We start from the raw sequence: 20,518 nt of genomic DNA, 5'->3' as shown, positions 1-20,518 counted from the left end.
GCCTACAGAGTCAGGCTGGGGTGACGGGGAGAGGGGGCAACTCTTCCAGCCTCTCCTCTACATTGTCTCAGCTAATGATGGGGCTAATAAGGAGCCGCTTTTTCTAACCTAATTGTATTCAAACATTTTAGTTAATTCTCCATTCATATTTTAGCATAATGGGATCGGGTGCTCTCGGCATTTATGGAGATTAATGCAGAGAAAGCGTTCCGGCTGCTCAGGCAACGCAGGGCGACTAGCGCCCTCTGGTTCTTGTGGTACTGAAGGAAGGAAGGAAGAGGCCCGGCCCACCCAGCCCACCCTCTACCATCGCGTTGTGGATGACCCATAGCCTTCTGTCCTCCCTTGCCCCAGGCTCTCCAGCCCCACACTCTTGGGGCTGTGTTCTTGAACAAACAGAGCCACAGTTGGCTGGCCAATCTCTGAAAACAGGAAGATGGCCTCATGCATGTCTAAGGCGCAGCAGAGTGCCGGGGACTGTCTGCTCCGTGGTCATCCACACTTCAAGGCCGATGCTGGAGAGTGGCCGGGTGGGCCTGGAGCATGGCAGCCCACGAGGCTGGATGTGCAATACCTGGGTGCTCTTCTTCCTTCAGCCTCGGGTGGGGGCCCACCCCAGGCCGCTCCTTGCCTCAGTTTACCTCTCTGTTCAATAGTCCTATGCATGGGAAAGGACAGTTAATCTGAGCTGGCCTGGGCCCAAAGCTTCCTGCTGCCCCTGAGCCAGCTCCCCACTGGCTCAGGCCTCAGAGGCTGTAGCCCTCACTGGCTGGCTTCCTCCTAGACCTCCTGAGACGGGGAAGGGCTGTCTGGGACCTGAGGCTGCCGCACACCTCCCCACGAGGAGCCTCTTCCTTCTTTATGGCTTCGTGAGAGACCAATCTGTCCCAACCTCCTCCCGAGAACATGGGCCCCAACTTGGCCTGGCTCTTCGTCAGCACCTGGAAGAGGGCCCCCTGAAATCTCCTGCCCCCAGATTTATTCTGCCTCCTTGGCAGTCCAACCTTCTGGCTCCGTGATTTTCATAACTAAGTGGTTCACTAATTACCAGAGAAATATTGTGCCTCTGACAGATCTCAGACAGTGCTTCCAGCCCGGCCTGCAGTCTAAGGCTGCCCAAACACCCAGGAGCAGGCTGGGCAGTGCCTCATTAGAAACTGGGTGAGTCCAACAGGTGGGGCCCTCCCAGCTTGAGTCTGGGATGGAGCAGAGCCCCAACGCCTCCCCTCTGCCCTCGCTGACATGAGGGTGCAAGAGACCCAGGCCCTGCCCTCTGGAGGCCCGCTGGGTGGGTCAGTGCAGCCAGCCAAGAAGATGTCCAATTTCCAATCTCCGGTTTTATCTCCAAATCCCAGCTCTGTGTAATCTCCTCTGCTCCCCCGAGGGGCTGAGCTTGGTGAAGGAGTAAAAGCCTTTGCCTCCCTGTTGATGGAGCATCCTCTGAGCCTGACCAGTTGTTTTTCATCGTATCGATCTGGCCTTGCTGCGGAATACTGAGTCGAGGGTGTTATGAGGGGCTGGTGGATTTTGGAGGCTGCCTAGGGGAGGGGGCTCACCTGGCGTCTAATGTAGGTGGGGGGCTCTGCATGTCCTGATCCATCCTGCCCTCAACTGCAGCCAGTACAACAGATGCTTGGAGGGGGACACGCCCAGACGGCTGCCCCCACCAAGGGGCAGCGTGGGGAGGGCGAGGATGGTGATGACTGGAATGTTTCAGCTCTGGCGTTAGAGGCTGGTGGCTATGAGGGACTGGGGGTGGAGGGGTGCAGGGCGCAGGAGCCTGATGCTTGCTCTGCTCTTCCCCCCGCCCCGTCAGAAGCCCAGTGCAAACCTTACTACTCCGACTACTCCCGCTTCCGGCTCCTCGTCCACCACTTGTGCACCAGCCACTACCTGGATCTCTTCATCACAGGTGTCATCGGGTTGAACGTGGTCACCATGGCCATGGAGCACTACCAGCAGCCCCAGGTAGGAGCGAGTGGACCAGCCATCTGGCCCCCCCACCTCCAGCTGTGGAACCTCTGGGCAGGGTTAACGCAGCCTGAGCCAGGGTATCTCTGTGCCAAGCAAGTGCTGGGCACGTTACATGGGTTCCTCTTGTGCCCCTTGGAGGTGGCTATCATCTTTGTTTTATAGATGAGGACACTGAGGCTCAGAGATGTTAGTTGATGTGGCCAAGGTCACACAGAAAGGGAGTGGAGGACCTGGTTTCTTCACCCAGCAAATGTTGAGTGTCTACTATGAGCTGCGCTCTGGATCTTTGAGGGTAAAGAAGGCAGATGGATGCCTGCCCTTCTGGAGTTGAGATTCTAGTGAATGTCCAGCTCCACAGCTCACCTATGACCTTGCCACTTCTCCAGTCAGCCTCCCTTGGCTGTCTTCCAGCCCTCAGTTTCCCCATCTGTCCAATGAGAGGGTTGAATTTGTAATGCACAAGGCCCCTTCCAGTCCTGGCATACTGTGTCATCTAGCACATTCTCATGTGATCTCCTCACCATTTCCCAAGGAGAAAGATCCTTTAGCATAAGGTTGATTCATTCATGTGAACAAGTACCCTAGTCCATTCTGGGGTGGTGGCTAATGGCCAGCCATCATGGCGGGAACAGAGAAGACAGGTCTCCTTAGAGTCCCTCTGCCTCTGAGACTTGGGCAGTATGATGGAGGGGCTGGGTCCTGGGCCTTAAGGGACCCTGCATCTTGCCCCCATCCCTGCCAGATTCTGGATGAAGCTCTGAAGATCTGCAACTACATCTTCACTGTCATCTTTGTTTTGGAGTCAGTTTTCAAACTTGTGGCCTTTGGTTTCCGTCGGTTCTTCCAGGACAGGTAACGGAGAAGGGCGGGGGGTCTCGGGGACTTGCATAGAGATAGAAAGGGATGAGTCTCTTGGGGAAATACCCAGGAAGACCTAGTGTCTAAAGACCTTTCTTAATTCCTGAGGTTCAGCCCCCACCCTGTGGCTGATATAGGGGACTAGGGACCATCCAGGACCAGGAGATGGGAAGGCATGGAAAGAATTTGACAAGACAGGGCCTGGGGGATGCTGGCAGCTAGAAATCAGTGTGACCTAGCCTGGGACTTAAGAGCACAGAGCCTGAAGCCAGACTGCCTGAACCGGATTTGAGTCCTGGTCTCACTGCTTAGTAGCTGGTGGCCTTGGGTAAGTTACTTAACCTCTCTGTGCCTCAGTTTCCTCATTTGTAAAATGAGAGAAAATAATAGTATCCACATCATAGAGCTGTGAGATTATGAATTCCTATTTGGTTTTGAGGTTGGTGTCTGTTTGTTTGTTTGTTTTTGGAGACAGAGTCTTGCTCTGATGCCCAGGCTGGAGTGTAGCAATTCAGTCATGGCTCACAGCAGCCTTGACCTCCTGAGCTCAAGCTGTCCTTTCACCTTGGTCTCCCAAGTAGCTGGGACTACAGGCACCCACTGCCACACCCAGCTGATTGTTTTTTATTTTTATTTTTAGTCGAGACAGGGTCTCAGCTGTTCTCGAACTCCTGAGCTCAAGTGATCCTCCCACCTCAGCCTCCCAAAGTGCTGGGACTGCAGGTGTGAGTTCCTATTCGTAAAGCCCTTAAAAGTGCCTGGCGCATAGTAAACACCATGTAAGTGCTAAATTAAAAAAAAAAAATGAATACAAATGAAAAGCAGAGGCTTTTGAGCTAAAGTCCTAGTCCTACTCATGCCACCAGTTGTCTGTGTGGCCTTAGATAAGCCACGCCTCTTCTCTGTGGGATGGGAGGCTGGACCCGCTGATGTCTGCCTTCCTTTCCAGCCCTGTGTTTCCGTGCCACAACTGCCCCCTCCTCCAGAAACCCCTCCCCCCACTCAGGGAGCTGTGTTCTGGGCTTTCCAGGTGGAACCAGCTGGACCTGGCCATTGTGCTGCTGTCCATCATGGGCATCACGCTGGAGGAAATCGAGGTCAACGCCTCACTGCCCATCAACCCCACCATCATCCGCATCATGAGGGTACTGCGCATTGCCCGAGGTTGGTGCCCAGCCCACGCACCTGCCCTCCCAGGGTGACCAGCCTAGGGAGACAGAGCGAGGGTCGGCTTTGTGGCTCGCCAAGGCCTGGGTGGCTGTGGGTTCCCGGGGGTCTTTCTCCCAGCCTCTGCCAAGGGAGGCTGGGGACAGGGCTGAGGGTGGGGATGCAACCTGGCTGGCCCGGGGACGGCCATCCCAGCAGCCCCAGCCCAACCCTGGCCCTGACTCTGCCAGCTGTCTGGCCAGGGACCCAAAGGGGCCAGCTCATGACGTTGTCCTGTTCTGCAGTGCTGAAGCTGCTGAAGATGGCTGTGGGCATGCGGGCGCTGCTGGACACGGTGATGCAGGCCCTGCCCCAGGTAGCCGGAAAGTGGGGGGCCTCTGGGGAGGGGGAGGTGCTTTCCAGAGGGCAGGGGCTCAGAGAAGCTGACTGGGAGACCCAGCGGCATCGTTTCTATTTCTTCTTCTCTTTTCCAGGTGGGGAACCTGGGACTTCTCTTCATGTTGTTGTTTTTCATCTTTGCAGCTCTGGGCGTGGAGCTCTTTGGAGACCTGGGTGAGTTGGAGTAGGGGAGGATGGAGGAGCCAGGACTGGAGACCAGGGGCCTCCTGGACTAACATGGGCCTCTCGCCCTTTCCCTCCTCCCCCAGAGTGTGACGAGACACACCCCTGTGAGGGCCTGGGCCGGCATGCCACCTTTCGGAACTTTGGCATGGCCTTCCTAACCCTCTTCCGAGTCTCCACAGGTGACAACTGGAACGGCATTATGAAGGTAAGGGCCCAGGGTTGGCCTAGGCTCCAGGCAGGCAGCCCCACTTCCTGAGCTAGGATTCCTTGGGAAGATGAATTGGCCACAAATAAAAGCATGTGACCTTCTCTCCCCTGTGCTAGAACACTCTGGAACTTCCTCTCCCAGGAACATGCTCTGACTCACACTTCCCCAGGCAGCAGCTAATGCTCCTCTGCCCCCCAAACACTCCCTCCTTCCCTTCCTTCTCCTCCTCCAATGCTCTGTGACACCAGTGACCTGATTTTCCACAACAGCTCCAACCACTGTCCTCCCCAGCCTCACCCCTCTATTCCTCCCACCTCAGGACACCCTCCGGGACTGTGACCAGGAGTCCACCTGCTACAACACGGTCATCTCGCCCATCTACTTTGTGTCCTTCGTGCTGACGGCCCAGTTTGTGCTGGTCAACGTGGTGATCGCTGTGCTGATGAAGCACCTGGAGGAGAGCAACAAGGAGGCCAAGGAGGAGGCTGAGCTGGAGGCTGAGCTGGAGCTAGAGATGAAGACCCTCAGCCCCCAGCCCCACTCGCCGCTGGGCAGCCCCTTCCTCTGGCCTGGGGTCGAGGGCCCCGACAGCCCCGACAGCCCCAAGCCTGGGGCCCTGCACCCAGCGGCCCATGCGAGATCAGCCTCCCACTTTTCCCTGGAGCACCCCACGGTGAGCAGACACCCACCCTGGCCATGAGAGGAGCTGGGGCAGAAGGGTATGGAGGGTGGCGGGCGGGAGCCAAGCAGGCAGCACACAAACCCTAGGGCTCCTCCTGGAGCCTCCTGCCCTCCCTCCTGGATACTGAGCGAGCAGTCACCGCCCCTCCCCAGGGATGGCTGCCCACACTCACCCCACAGGGCTACCCGGGCAGACAGGCCAGCTTAGCCATGCCCTGCTCCTCCAGCCTCGTCTGGCCTTCCCTTCCTGACTCATAGGTTCAAGGCTAAGTTTTCTGTTTCCTTCCTGTTTCTTTCTTACCCTTGCCCAACTGCCAAATCTCTTTCCTACCCACCTTTTAACCTGCCTGATTCTCTTCCATCTCTCCATCCTTTTATCTTCTCTTTACCTCTCTCTCTTTCTCCCCACCAACGTGGGCTCTACTCATCTTCTATCTCCCATCTTTCCTTCCTCCTCCCACCTTCCCTCTTCCCCACCCCCTCCTCTATCTCTTTGTTGCTGTGTGTGTGTGTGCGCGCATGTGCATGTGTGTTGTCTGGGTTTCACCTCTTTCTCCCTCTGTGTCTCTTGTCAATCTTCTTCCACAACACTTCCCATCACTGCCCTCTGACCCTTGCTCCCCTGCCTCTCCGGCTCCCCTTATGGGCTGGCTCCCCAGGACGGGCAGCTGTTTGACACCATATCCCTGCTGATCCAGGGCTCCCTGGAGTGGGAGCTGAAGCTGATGGACGAGCTGGCAGGCCCAGGTGGCCAGCCCTCTGCCTTCCCTTCTGCCCCCAGCCTGGGCGGCTCCGACCCACAGGTTACTGTGCCCCTGTGCTGTGCCCGCTCCCCTGACCGCGCCGGGCTGTGCCATGCTGTGCCATGCTTCTGGGGAAGCTGAGGGTGTTCCCTGCCCACTGGGTATCTGTAGAAAGTGCAGCCTTGGGGCCTCAGTTGAGTGCAAGAGACAGTCGGGGCTTCTTCTAGGCTGAGATCACCTCCAGAAAAGAGCTGGAAGGCAGGGCTACTGAGATTGCCCCTCTGATGAGAAGGATGTGTGGAGGAGGAGCTTGGGGAGGGGAGAGGGGATTTGTAAGAATCTGGAAGAGAAAAGGGGGGATGCGGCAGAAGATAAGTTAGCAGTGGGACCTTAGGGGGTGGAGGGAAGGAGGTAGATCCAGGGAGGAGGGCTTCCGGAGACAGTGTAGGTGGCCAGGGAGCCCGCTGCCAAGCTGCAGTCTGTCTATCCGCTCGTGTCCAGCACACACTTGCCAGTCCTCGGTTTGGTGGCTTTTTGAGCCGTGGAGCCCACTGGGCGTGGCGAGTGCTGTCAGGAGCCACTGATTTCTGTCCTGGGAGAGATAGAAAGCTCCGGCTGGGAGTGGATTTTGAGAACTTGGTGTGAAATAGGACTTGCTTTCCTGCCCAAGCCCAGCCCCTTCCCACAGCACCACAGGGCCCTCTCCCCCAGTCTCATCTAATTCCAGGTCTTCTGCTTTCTGGGCTGCTCCTGCCCTCCTCTCCTCCCCTTGATCCCCCACCACCACTCACTACCACGTGACAGAGGGCCCCACCCTCCCTCCACCTAGGTGAGAAGCTGCAGACCCGGAGTGGAGACAGGTGTCAGTTGGAGATAGAAAAGCTGAGTCCTCCAGAGGCCCTTTTGGGTGGCGGGCAGGCAGGTTCTTAGGAAGCCTTTAGCCTGATCCAAAAAAAATGGACAGTGATCCTCACGTGGGAAGGGATCTTGCCTCTTGTTGGGATCTGGCAATGACCTAGAATGATCGTGGGAAAGTGAGTCCCTTTCCGAGGCCTCCCCTTCCTGAAAGAAGCTCACAGGGAAAGGTTGTGGGAGAAGAGGACATGATGGGAAGGTGATGGGGCTCCGGGAGGGATGGCCCAACTGTCCCCTAGCATCCTGTGGGCACTGAGGCACCCCCTGGGTCCCAGGTGAGCCAGCCAGATGGTGTGGCAGCCCACTGGAGTGTGCCCACTTCAGGCCAATGGGATGAGAGCACCTCCCAGAGCCCAAGTTGGAGAGGGCGGGCAGGCTGCAGGCAAGCGGAGGAGGGCCCACGAGGGGAGAAGCCAGAATCTGGGGGCAGGCCAAGTCCTGCCAGGCTGTTGGAAGCCGAGAGAATAGGCAGAAAACAGCCATCAGATTGGCGGCATTGTCCCCGGCGCCCCCCATGCCGCTCTGTCTGTGCCGATAGGAGAGACAGTGCTTTGCTGGCCTTTCTTCATTTTTTTTTTTTTTTTTTGGATATTATCTTTTTGAGAGTCGAAAGCCCTCGGTCCTCCCGCTCCCTCCCTGGGTGGTGGTGGTGTGGGAGGGGCTGGGAAGGCTCCTGGGGTATCTTTAGAATGCGTTTCTGTGTTTCTGTATCTCCTCGCTTTGTCAGTGTTTGCTCTGGCTCTTCAGTGCCTGCCGCAGCCTCTCTGATCAGAGCAGGGGGTTGAAGTGGGTGCGGGGAGGCATTGTCAGCTTGTTTGGGGAGAGGGTGGGGAGAGAGAAGGGATGCCTTCCCCCCACCCCGCCCCGTGCTTCGTGAAAAGGGGGAAGTGGGGACTGAGAGAGAGCGCGTGTGTGTGCACGCGCGTGTGCGCTGTCCTGGTTTCTCATGCCTGATCATCTCTCTCCCTGTCTAGATCCCTCTAGCTGAGATGGAGGCTCTGTCTCTGACGTCAGAGATTGTGTCTGAACCGTCCTGCTCTCTAGCTCTGACGGATGACTCTTTGCCTGATGACATGCACACACTCTTACTTAGTGCCCCGGAGAGCAATGTACATACACACTGCCCTCACTGCTCCCGGCCACCCCCGGGGCTGGGCTGGCTGCAGGGCTCCAGATCGGCCCAGCGAGGGTCCTGGCTGCCTCCTCTCAGTTTGCTGCCAGGTTCCACCCAGAGGCATCAACTGTCAGGCCCTCGGTAGGGCACCTGAAGAGGGGACAAAGAGATTAGAGAAGATTAAATTGGGGTCTTGCCCTGAAGGCTATAGGGGCAGCCATTATGAAAAAGTGAATCCAGGAGTGACACGGCCCAGAACAGGTGTCATCAGAGTCAGTCTATGCATTTGGAGCCCTGTGCAAGCCAGCCCTCCCTGTCCCTGCCCGCCTCCTCCCCACCCCACCCCCACAATATGAGACCTTCACACCACGTGGTGGGTGAGAGCCGCATCTCTGCCACCACTGCCATGCCCTTCTTCACCTGGGGCGCTGTTCCTGTCTCCTCCGTCACTGTCCCTGTGTGTCCCTGTGTCTTCACCAAACTCAGTGGGGTGGGAGGGGCTTCTCTGTGCTCTGACAACCTCCCTACCCTTTCCCTTCTCCAGCTCCAGTCCCTTCTGACTGCGAGCAGCCCCCTCCTCCCGACCAACCGACCGTTCCCCTCCTGTTGTCGGAGGAGGGCCCAGCTGAGGGACTGGACCAGCTGGGGTGTCCCTAGGGGTCTTGGGTGGCTGGCAGAGTGGAGCCTGGGGCTGAGAGGGGAAGCAAAATAAGATTGTCCTCCAACTTAGCCATCCTCAGGCCTGCTGGGGCTATTTAACTGGCTGGGCCTGCATGGGGACAGGACTCCTACAGCCTCCCTAAGAACAAGGGGCGAAGGGTTCAGGGGGAAGGGGACCACAGGGTGATGGAGAAACCTCCTGAGAACAAACCTAGGCTCCCTCATGCTGGAGTCCAAGGCTGAGTACCTCCCTTCTCTGAAACAGAGCAACAACCCCACTCCCACCCCGAGTCTGTCCACTAAGGGAGCAGCTGAATGTGGCCTCCACCCCCACCTGCCAGAGTCATTGGTTAAAGTGGAGGTCAGGGAGCCAGCTGTGATACGCCTCTGGTGGTCATCTGCCATTCAACCCACCTGAACCCAACCCACGCCCTATGCTGGGACCTGGGGCTGCTGTAAGAATCGGATGAACAGCCTGCAACCTGCAAGCTCTCCTGAGCTGCCTGGTCCCTGCTCCTTGGGAGGGTCCTCTCCCCATCACCTCCCCTGACAGCGCAGGGTTGTGGGGGCTGCTGGCTGCTGTTGGCTTTTTTTTTTTTTTTTTTTTTTTTTTTGAGACAGGGTCTCGCTCTGTTGCCTAGGCTGGAGTGCAGAGATAAGATCCCAGCTTACTGCAGCTTTGACCTCCCGGGCTCAAGCAATCCTCCCACCTCAGCCTCCAGAGTAGCTGGGATTACGGGTGCCACGTCACCATATCCAGCTATTTTTTTTTTTTTTTTTTTTGGAAATGGGGTTTTGCCATGTTGCCCAGGCTGGTCTCAAACTTCTGAGCTCAAGCGATCTGCCCATCTTGACCTCCCAAAGTGCTGGGATTACAGGCATGAGCCACCAGCCACTGTGCCTGGCCTGCTGTTAGCTTTTAATCCTCCCCTGAGCTGCTCTGGGTCAGGGCTCCAGCCCGTCCCTGTGGACACCAGAACTCCCTTCAGAGCCTTGAAATGGAGCCTTTAGAATGAGCTCGTGAGCCACCTGCAGGGCTGGGGGCTGGGGGCTGCTCTCCCTTCTCTGGACACCTCCTCACCCCTCCACCACCACAGTGGGAGCTTAAAGGTGATGCAATGTGTACAGTTTTGCAGGGGGTGGGACGCAGGGCCTGCAGACTCTCCCGGCTGCCCAGACCCCCTCCTACCTGCTTCCTCCCCGCGTGTGGAGGCCTCATCCATGTGTCTGCCCTTCTCCCCAGCCACGCTCATGCCCATCTCTACCTTGTCCTGGGAGGGTACGGGGGTGAGGGCTGGGCAGGGGGGCGCGGCTGCTTTCTATTGTCAGCTCTGCCTCAGTTACCAAAGCCAGACATACCCTCTTCCTCCACCTCCCTCCCCTGTTCCTTTTGCAGGTACAGCCCCACCCCACGGAGCTGCCAGGACCAGACTTACTGACCGTGCGGAAGTCTGGGGTCAGCCGAACGCACTCTCTGCCCAATGACAGCTACATGTGTCGGCATGGGAGCATTGCCGAGGGGCCCCTGGGACAGAGGGGCTGGGGGCTCCCCAAAGCTCAGTCAGGTACCAGGGCTGGAGCAGGCCAATTTGGCTCACACGGGAGATTCCATCCTGGCCTAAGCCAGTCCTGATCTGAGGGGATGGGGAACTGAGGCAGCCAAAGTGGTCTCTCTGACCTTAGGGGAGCCTCCAGCCTGGGGGAATGGCTTTCAGTCCAGGGGGTAAGGGTAGAGGCCCTGATGAGGGGCAGAGAGTGGAAGGGAGGGCTCAGGAGGGCGCCTGCTCCCTTGAACCCTCCAGCTCCATTCTCTCCCCCCACCCCTCTCCTGCTTCCCTCCCTCCACAGGCTCCGTCTTGTCCGTTCACTCCCAGCCAGCAGACACCAGCTACATCCTGCAGCTTCCCAAAGATGCACCTCATCTGCTTCAGCCCTACAGCACCCCAACCTGGGGCACCATCCCCAAACTGCCCCCACCAGGACGCTCCCCTTTGGCTCAAAGGCCACTCAGGCGCCAGGTGAGCAGGTGTGGAAAGGCAGGCACAGGCCTGGGGCTGGACCCTCTGCTGCTGGTGATGACCCGAGTTGACACTTTCATTCTTCCAGCAAACATTTATTGTGTGCCAGTGATGTGCCAGGCTCAGTTGCAGATACCAGGGACACAGTACTGGGCAAAGCAGAAGCGGTGTGTGCCTTCTTGAAATTTGCACCTGGTTCCTTGTTCCACTGAGGAGACCTGGAGACCAGAAGGGGTAGTGCTTGCCCAGGGTCACGCCTATCTGGTCGGAGGTAGAACCCAAGTCTCTGGGCTTTCCTTCCTCACCAACCAGAGCTGCCTCCCAATTCTTCTCCACACTTTGGGCTGAGCTGTGGGGCACAAGGCAGGTTTTAAGTGTCTTCACTTTTGGCCAAGTCTGGGGCCCACCTTCCGGAGCCCACATTCTTTTGTTTTGTTTTGTTTTGTTTTGTATTTTTGAGTTTTGCTTTTGTTGCTCAGGCTGGAGTGCAATGGCACGATCTTGGCTCCCTGCAACCTCCGTCTCCTGGGTTCAGGCGATTCTCCTGCGTCAGCCTCCCGAGTAGCTGGGATTACAGGCATGCACCACCATGCCTGGATAATTTTGTGTTTTTAGTAGAGACGGGGTTTCTCCATGCTGGTCAGGCTGGTCTCGAACTCCCAACCTCAAGTGATCTGCCCGCCTTGGCCTCCCAAAGTGCTGGGATTACAGGCGTGAGCCACCACGCCCGGCCCCAGAGCCCACCTGCATAAGGCCACAGCCCATGCCGTGTGTGTGTCCTAAGGCATGAGCATGGACACATGAGAATCTCAATCTCATATGCTTGGGGCAGCAGGCACAGTCCTTATTCATTCTGTAAATAGTCACTAAGCAGCCTCTGTGTGCCAGGCACCGGGGACACAGCCCCTGCCGCCTGAAGCTCACAGTCTAATAGTGGAGACATACCTGCCATCAGATCATTGTAGCCTCAGCTCACGGCCGCCAGACACCCACGTGTGGGGGGCAGCAGGGACACAGAAGAGGAAGGGGTCGGTTTTACTTGGGGACGGAGACTGTCACACCCTGTGTCACAGAGAACCTGAGTCTGTAAAATCGAGGGATTCTTGCCAATCTGGAAGGGTATACAGAGCCAAAGGGGAAGTCTACGCAGAGGCAGGGAGGCGTGAAGGAGCCAGCTCAGTAAGCAGAGATGGCCTGGCTTCTCTCTCATAGCCCAGGAGGCAGGGGCTGCAGAGACAGCGATTCTTGCAGGCTGAGGGGAGACCAGAGCATGGGGGAGGGAAGACGGGGTTTAGTGGGGGGAGAGGAGACATAGTGGACCACAGAGGTCAGGCTGCAATGACCCCTATCTCCAAGTAAGAGCGGCTACCAGGACCTCTGTGTAGGGTGGTCCTGCAGTGCGTGGTGGTGGTGGGCGGGAGGCACAGCCAGCTTGACAGGAGGGCTAGTCCATGCTGGAGAGGAGACTGCTGGGCTGAGCCCTCCCCGCCCCCCATATAGGCAGCAATAAGGACTGACTCCTTGGACGTTCAGGGCCTGGGCAGCCGGGAAGACCTGCTGGCAGAGGTGAGTGGGCCCTCCCTGCCCCTGGCCCGGGCCTACTCTTTCTGGGGCCAGTCGAGCACCCAGGCGCAGCAGCACTCCCGCAGCCACAGCAACATCTCCAAGCACATGCCCCCGCGAGCCCCTTGCCCAGGCCCACAACCCAACTGGGACAAGGGCCCTCCAGAGACCAGAAGCAGCTTAGAGTTGGACACGGAGCTGAGCTGGATTTCAGGAGACCTCCTGCCCCCTGGCGGCCAGGAGGAGCCCCCATCCCCACGGGACCTGAAGAAGTGCTACAGCGTGGAGGCCCAGAGCTGCCAGCGCCGGCCCACGTCCTGGCTGGATGAGCAGAGGAGACACTCTATCGCCGTCAGCTGCCTGGACAGTGGCTCCCAACCCCACCTGGGCACAGACCCCTCTAACCTTGGGGGCCAGCCTCTTGGGGGGCCTGGGAGCCGACCCAAGAAAAAACTCAGCCCGCCCAGTATCTCCATAGACCCCCCCGAGAGCCAAGGCCCTCGGCCCCCGCCCAGCCCTGGCGTCTGCCTCCGGAGGAGGGCTCCATCCAGCGACTCCAAGGATCCCTTGGCCTCCGGCCCCCCTGACAGCATGGCTGCCTCGCCCTCCCCAAAGAAAGATGTGCTGAGTCTCTCCGGTTTATCCTCTGACCCGGCAGACCTGGACCCCTGAGTCCTGCCCCACTTTCCCACTCACCTTTCTCCACTGGGTGCCAAGTCCTAGCTCCTCCTCCTGGGCTATATTCCTGACAAAAGTTCCATATAGACACCAAGGAGGCGGAGGCGCTCCTCCCTGCCTCAGTGGCTCTGGGTACGTGCAAGCAGAACTTCCAAAGAGAGTTAAAAGCAGCAGCCCTGGCAACTCTGGCTCCAGGCAGAAGGAGAGGCCCGGTGCAGCTGAGGTTCCCAACACCAGGAGCTGTTGGGAGAAAGCAATACGTCTGTGCAGAATCTCTATGTATATTCTATTTTATTAAATTAATTGAATCTAGTATATGCGGGATGTACGACATTTTGTGACTGAAGAGACTTGTTTCCTTCTACTTTTATGTGTCTCAGAATATTTTTGAGGCGAAGGCGTCTGTCTCTTGGCTATTTTAACCTAAAATAACAGTCTAGTTATAATCCCTCTTCTTGCAAAGCACAAGCTGGGACCGCGAGCGCATTGCAGCCCCAACGGTGGCCCATCTTCAGCGGAGAGCGAGAACCATTTTGGAAACTGTAATGTAACTTATTTTCTCCTTTAACCTCGTCATCATTTTCTGTAGGGAAAAAAAAAGAAAAAGAAAAAATGAGATTTTACAAATGAAATGGAATCTTTTTATATATACATACATACATATCTATATATATATATATAAAATAAAGTAATTTTCCTAAATAAAAAGCTAATCACGGTCCAGAGTAAAAGCAAAAGGGATGGAGAGTTAGGCACGTCCAGATGGCACTGATGAGAGAGAGATCCTGGAGATGGGGAGTGGGCGGTGGGGAGGGAAGCTTCAGGGCTGCCTCTTTGTGTATGAGTGTGTATGTGTTTGTGTATATGAGTGTGTGTGTATATGAGTGTGAGTGTGTGCGTGTCTGAGAGTGAGAGAACCTGAACCCTTTGCTCTGGAAGGCTGCACCTCTAGCCCGCCCTCCCCAGCTGTGAAGGAGAGGAGAAGCCCCTCCGCCTGGTGCAGGCTGGGGAGGCAGGGTCTCCTCTGCTGCTATCAAAGCTTTACTGCTTCCTCTAGCTAGGCAGCTCAGTGAATGGGAGTAATTCCAGATTAACTCTTATTTCTGCTGACAGCTATCAGCCGCACATTGAAAGCTGGAAATTGGCATAATGAAGCTGTTTTGGTTAATGGGGCCGACTGAGGCTGGGGGAGGTTGCCTCAGAGGCTGCAGATCTGGATCTGTGGGTTGGTGGGGGAGGGGGGAAGTGTTTCTGGGTTTTCCTTCCTGAAGCTTCAGCACAGATTTGCCACACTTCTGGCTGGATGCGTGACCTGAGCTGCCTGGACTTCAGCCTCCTGCCCTTGGGGGTGGGCTTAGCTGACTGGCATTACAGGCACTGCCCGATGGGGACCTCATCCACCTGCCCGCAATGGAATTAAGCTGTGTAAATGGACTGGGCTGCCCTTCCTGAGGATGAGGGTCCAGGGCTGGGCGTCCAGAGGCAACCTTCTGGTGGAGGTGGTAGGGTCGGAGGCCAGGCTGCAGGCTGCTGAGTGGGGAGCTGGCCCCCTGGGTGGTGATGAGCGAGCGCTCAAGATGTTTACATGCACTGCTGCTGCTGCCTGCCCAGGGGGAGCCCGTGGAGAAGGGAGGTTTGAAGGTGGTCAGGGACAGACAGGCGGGAAGAGGGGGAGTGGCGTGGCCCAGGCCACCTGTCTGGTGCTACTGCAGACAATATTCTCTTGTCTGAAATCTTGGTGCCAAGAGGTGGCAACCATGGGTCCAGGCAGCCTGTCACCTAGCCACTCCCAAACATCTGTCCCAACCCCACTCCCTTGAACAGCCCTATCCCCTCGCCCCCAAGGCCTTCAAACCCCAGGAGTGGATTGGGTTCTTGAAACCTCACTGGCAATGCTCGTTCACGCACTGTCTGACCTGGTCAGCTGGGAACTGGGAGCACCAGGCTGCCGGGCGAGTGGACCTGGAGGCGCTGTCCAGCCTTGTGTTTTCTAAGCTGGGTGAGAGCTTTCCTCATTGCTCTTTTGCAGAGAACTGATACCAGTCCTTGAAGCCAATGCTTGGTTTTCTCCTTTTAGGGTGTGCAATAATGTCAGACTTTTTCCTCTGGCCTCCTTGGGTGGGGAGAGGGAGCGCTTGTAGGAGCTGCCATTTAAGATTGAAAAAAAAAGCAAAGCTATACAAAATTCCTAGAGTTCTGTCACCTGGATCTGCAGACTAAGCTTTTATATTTTTGTAGAATTCTGTAGCTGTCTATTCCCTAATGAGGTTGGAGGATATGGGCAGGGGGTTCTGGGATCTTTCATTCTTCTAGTGGTTAGAGGATTCTGGGTCAAGGTGAAGCCAGAGAGCTGGACTCCTACCCACCCCCATCCTTCCAGCACCCTCCCACCCCCACCCACCACCACCACCACCACTTGCACAGCCCAGCAGCACTGGAGTACTGGAGAGTCGCTTAGGTTGAGTCTTAGCATGCCTGTTTCTTTCTGGGTTCCCCCTCCCCTGGCCTCCTCTTCCCAGCAGGGACCGAGGAATTTGGGGTGAACTTACTATGCTTTTGGGTTGCTCTGTAGAGATCTGCAGGGACCAGCCTGGTGAAAACAAAAAGACTCACCTGCTTCCTCGCCAGCAGCCCTCTCTGTGGCCTGGAGGGTTTCTCTGGAAAAGGGCAGTGCCTGGAGGGGGTCCTCTGGATAGTGATGTGGAAATATTAATAGTAGAGTCAAAGTGGGTATTTTGGGGGAGTCGGGGAGAGAACTGTGACCTCTCCCCCCAACGATGTAAAATCTTTATCAATGATGGAAACTGTTGTGTCTCATTAAAAGGGTTTTGAGGTGGAAAAGCAGCTGCCGCTGGATCTTAATAATAATATCAAGACTGCTAACCTCATGCTGCTTGTCTGGGTGGTTATTTGATGCTGCTCTGGGATACGTAGCGGGTGGGGGTAGAGGGTGGAGAAACTGAAGGAGGCTGGGGTGGGGAGTGGCTGGTAGGGGCAGCAGGCCTTGGATGAGGACTCCAGGGGCAGAATGGAACTGGTTAGGGGCTTCAGGCTTTTAGAAGTAGGAACATCTACCCTGGCGCCTTTGTCCTCAGCCTTCCCCTTTGGGGTTCAGAAGAAATTGTGTCAGCGGCTGTAGGCCCCCACCTCAAGCTTGGCTGCTTCTGCTTCCTCCACCCCCAAGACTCCAGGAAAAGGTCTGTGTGGGGGTGGGGACTGGGAAGAGGAGTGAGCTGAGCTGGGGATAAAAACAAATCTGAGGCTCATATGCAGTCTCTCACTCCTCAAAACACCCTAGCACGGAAGTTTGATTGCTATTTCTCCATGAGGCAGCGGGGGTCAGAGAGGTTAAGTGAATTGCCCATGGTCACACAGCCAGGGAATGGCAGAGCTGGGATTTGACCCTAGGTCTGGCCAACCTCCAGCCCACACTACTCCTGTCTCTACTCAGTGTAGAGGAAATGGGGCACAATGGGAAGAATCCTGCTCAAAAATGACTTGCTGGGGGGCGCTTTTCCAAAGTAGTCACAATTCATATTCATACAAATAGGCACACGTGTTCCCCGCATGGCAAACTCAGAGGCTTAGAGAGGCCCCCAGCCTCCCACCTGGTGGGCCACCAGCCTTTGGCCATAGGGAATGGTGGCAAGAGGGGTTCAATCACTGGAGAAGGCATCCCTCAACTCCAGACGCTTGTCCAAGAGCCGGCCAAGGGTAGCTCTGCAATCACTCTGGGTTCCCAGGCACCACCCTTCCACGTCATAACCCTGCCCTTGAACCCCATGGTACCTGTTCTCTTCCCCATCCCGCCCTCTTCTCTCTTCCTCTCCTCTAGCCCTGCCCTACCTACCTAAACCGCGCCCACTTTCCAAACAGCTTTCACTCCTGTCTCCACCCTAGTCCCCACCTGCCACAGCCTGGTGCCCCTTGGCCTATTTTCTCTTTCCTTGGGCCAGTTGAGCAGCCTGTGGAGCGGGACTGGCAACAGCAGTGCAATGAGGGCGTCAGACACCAGGTGGCGGCACAGGGCACCCTCACCTGGTGCACCTGGTGCCCCTCCTGCAGAGGGACCAAGCCAGGGAGAGGGCACCAACACTGATGGACACCTTCTAGGGACAGGTGTTCTGTATAACCTCAGAAGGAGGAAGCAGGCTTGCAGGGTCCATTGAAGGACTTTGTGTATGGAGAAGCCCAAACAGGAATCCCCGCCATCTGAGTGCTGAGCCCGCGGTGTTCAATGACTCCTGCCTGAATCTAGGAGACCCAGGGCTAATCCAGGACCGTGGTTGCCAGGAAGGAAAGGAACTCTCAAAGCAAGTTGAGTTGTGGCCTGGAGTCCCACTCCAGGGCACAGCAAGGCAGGTCAAGGAGGCAGCTGCTCCAGCTAAGCCCCAAGAGGGGATTCTGCTAAGAACTTTAAAACTGCGTGTCTTAGCCTTGGTTCCAGGTGTGGGATCTGCTGACTGTGGCCCACAGAACTAATTAATTCTTCTTGCTTTGAAAACTCCAGAATCGGGCACAGCAGCCAGCACTCTCCCCTGCATGCCAAATCAGATCAAGTGCAGGTTGGTGGCAGAGGGGCAGCCTCACTGAGGGCCATGGGTGGGACCAGTGGGGTCACCACCAGACTGGGGTCTGGAGGAAGCAGACCCCACTTCAGGGGAGAGGACAAGGGGTAGGCTGGGGTGTGGGAGCTACAGCCTGGTTTGGGGGTGCTCCAGGCCTCCAAGGAGCCGCAAGGGGCTAAAAGGAATCAGGCGGTGCTTGGAGGGGAAGCTTTGCTATTCCACACCCTGCCCCTCTGTCTTGTCAGTTCCAACCTGCCTCTTCCCCCTTCGAAGCATTTCCTGTGCCTGGGTCTCCCCGTCCCCCACTGTTCTGCTTTCTTCTCTCTGCTGTCATGCCTGCTCTGAGCTGTACCTTGCAATTATTTTATCTTTCCATCTCCTTGCCAGGAAATCCCTGATGCCGGGTTCCCCTGGGACACTCACTGCGGGGGAGGCACCGCACATGCTCCATCCATCCTGCCTGGAGCAGCAGTCAATTGGGGAGGGAGGATGGGGTTTGGGCCATAAAGGCTGGGAGAGGTTTAGTCCATTTCTCTGCTGCAGCCCAACCCACAAGGCCGTTATTGCTTCTCTCGGGAGCCCTTCCAGCAAGAACCATCTTGGTTCTGAACACTCAAAAGCAAAGTGGGCAGTGCCTACTGCTGGGACTGTACCTAATGTCGCAGTGGCCTTGTTGCCTATGACTCCTTCTTAGGAAATGAGGTGTTTGCTTAATCGGTCAACAACACTTCCTGAGGACCAGCTTCTCCAGGCACTGTCCTGGGTGCTGAGGATACAGTTATAAACAAACCTCAGTCCCTATCCTCAAGGTATCCACAGTCCTCTGGGCAAGGTAAGCAAGACAGTGATTACAAGCGGAGGAAGCCTCCTAGCCCAGGACTAGGTTGGGGAGGTCCAAGGAAGGCTTTGAGGGGGTGGGGGGCTTGAATGAACTCTTGAAGAAGTTTGCCGCTAGCAGAAAGGGAGACAGGGTGTAGGTAGGAGAGTGCACCAAGCAGCCTTGAAGACAGATCCGGGAAGAGCATCCCGCTCAAGGAGACTGCGCAGAAACAGCCTCCTCGGCAGGCAGACGTGGGGCACCTCCTGCCTGTGCCGAGATAAGCTCTGTGGCCCTGGGCAGGCTGTAGGGTGTCTCAGGGCCTCAGATTTCTTGCTCTAGTGAGAACAACCAAAACAATAACATCCTAGAAATATTGTGGTTATTATTCAAGGAGTCTCTGAAAGGGGACACACTTCCTGAGTGGCCCAGAGGGGTGAAGCCCCAATGCCTCAAAAGAGATGGGGGAAGGTGAGGGTCGCCAAGGGCCCCCACCACACCCTCAGAGTCCCCAACCCAGTGCTGTAGCCTTGGGAAGGCAATTGCAATAGAAAAGCCAGGGGCTACAAGGGGTGGTGCCTCAGCTCCGATGCTGAAGCCAGAACCCAAGGGTCCTGGCCCAAAACTAGAGCTCTAGCCAATGGACTGCCTGGCCAACTGTGGGTCTGGAAAGTCCCGGATGGAAGCTCAGGCTAGTTCTGGGCTCTCCATCTCAGAAAGGGGGTCTGCCTGGGGAGCTCACCTCCCAGAGGGCCCTAAAGAAAAGTCCCCAGGTCTCCTCAAGCCCAGAGCGATCTGGTGCCTATGACCTCACAAGCCCTAGAAAAGGAATGAGACAGGAGGGAGAGTTGGAGGAAGCCGGTGGGTAGACAAGGTCAAAACACAGGGGTGGTGGGTGCTGATGAAGGGTGCTGATGAAGGGTCATGGAAGGGGTAGAGGAAGGTTCCCAGCTGCCTAGGCCGTAGAAGCCTGGCCCACCAGGGCTGGAAGAGAGCTTAGATATCACCTTGTCCATGTTTCTTAAGAAATGAAGTCCCAGAGACATCAAGGAGTTTTTTGAGATCATACAGTGTATAAAAGGTACAGAGGGGGATTGGAGGGGACTGAGTTAGTCCCTGCCCTTGGGGACCTCTCAGACTAGCAGGGAAGACAGACTCTTCATAACTAAATATAACCCAAGGCACACTGTAACAAGGTGTAAAGCTCTGTAAAGTCTTTTGCCCAGAGAGGAAGGTCGGGGGACAGGAGAGGGAGGATGTGTGTGGATGAGTGGAAGGGAAGAGGGCAGACAAAGACGGGGCGTAAAGAACTTGCCCAGTGGAGGGGTAGGAGTCCCCAGTCTCACTGCCTGGGAAGGGGGAGTCTTCCCCACTCCCACGCTTATCCCATGCCCAGCCAGATCTTGGTTCTGATAGCCTATAGCCAAGGAGACTTCCCTTCTAGTGACCTCCTGCCTGCCCAGAGAGATAGGAAGTGGTTTGTCGCTTCTGCACCCTTACTGGCTCCCACCCACGCCTGCGCTGAGCAGCCAAGGAAGGAAACACCTTCTCTTGAGAACAAGGGTCAGAAAAGGGGTGACCAGGGTGAAACTGGACAGGCCTGTGTGCGAAGGCAGGGAAGAGAAGGGCCAGGGAAAGATCTGCCCAGGAGAATTCCTTCTGAGTCCCAACAAGGGGTGCTGAGTTGGCTTCTGGGATTGTGTTAAGGAAGACAGGGCAAGAGCGGGATTGAGAGATGGAGGCATCCCCACATCTGAGGGGATGCGGGGAGAAGGAGAGCTGAGGCAAGCAGGGGAAGGAGAGCACTGACAAGCCCATTTTACAGATTGGGAATGTAGAGTTTCAGCCTTAGGAGGGGGACAAGGACACTCACGTGGGGCTCCTCCTGGGGCTTCGCCTGTCCTTCCCCCCACCCTGATCAGGCTGAAGCAGAGGGAATTCACACATGTTGGGTGCCCCACTAAGTGTGCCAGGCGATACACTTTGCATA

The 20,518-nt window shown here is 56.5% G+C and overlaps 1 protein-coding gene across 16 annotated transcripts in view; it reads left to right on the top strand.

Moving 5' to 3' along the window:
* CACNA1G (calcium voltage-gated channel subunit alpha1 G) overlaps positions 1-13,775 on the top strand; it is a 67,013-nt gene extending 53,238 nt beyond the window's left edge. For 6 of the 16 annotated variants that reach the window (XM_045376042.3, XM_005583711.5, XM_005583714.5 and 3 more), the window contains 10 exons: positions 1,817-1,968; positions 2,717-2,826; positions 3,863-3,996; positions 4,284-4,354; positions 4,473-4,551; positions 4,647-4,768; positions 5,091-5,444; positions 10,281-10,449; positions 10,733-10,902; positions 12,403-13,775. In XM_045376042.3, coding sequence (XP_045231977.2) covers positions 1,817-1,968; positions 2,717-2,826; positions 3,863-3,996; positions 4,284-4,354; positions 4,473-4,551; positions 4,647-4,768; positions 5,091-5,444; positions 10,281-10,449; positions 10,733-10,902; positions 12,403-13,137 — 2,096 coding nt within the window. In that variant the 3' untranslated portion in view covers positions 13,138-13,775. Of the gene's footprint in view, positions 1-1,816; positions 1,969-2,716; positions 2,827-3,862; positions 3,997-4,283; positions 4,355-4,472; positions 4,552-4,646; positions 4,769-5,090; positions 5,445-6,111; positions 6,256-8,084; positions 8,220-10,280; positions 10,450-10,732; positions 10,903-12,402 lie in introns of all 16 variants that reach the window. The other 10 variants (XM_045376035.3, XM_045376038.3, XM_045376037.3 and 7 more) reach the window with 4 other exon arrangements.
* The last annotated feature ends 6,743 nt before the right edge of the window (positions 13,776-20,518 follow it).

The sequence above is a fragment of the Macaca fascicularis genome, chromosome 16, assembly GCF_037993035.2.
Source record: "Macaca fascicularis isolate 582-1 chromosome 16, T2T-MFA8v1.1".
In the NCBI taxonomy this organism is placed as follows: domain Eukaryota; kingdom Metazoa; phylum Chordata; class Mammalia; order Primates; family Cercopithecidae; genus Macaca; species Macaca fascicularis.
This window is presented reverse-complemented; position numbering and strand designations above follow the sequence as displayed.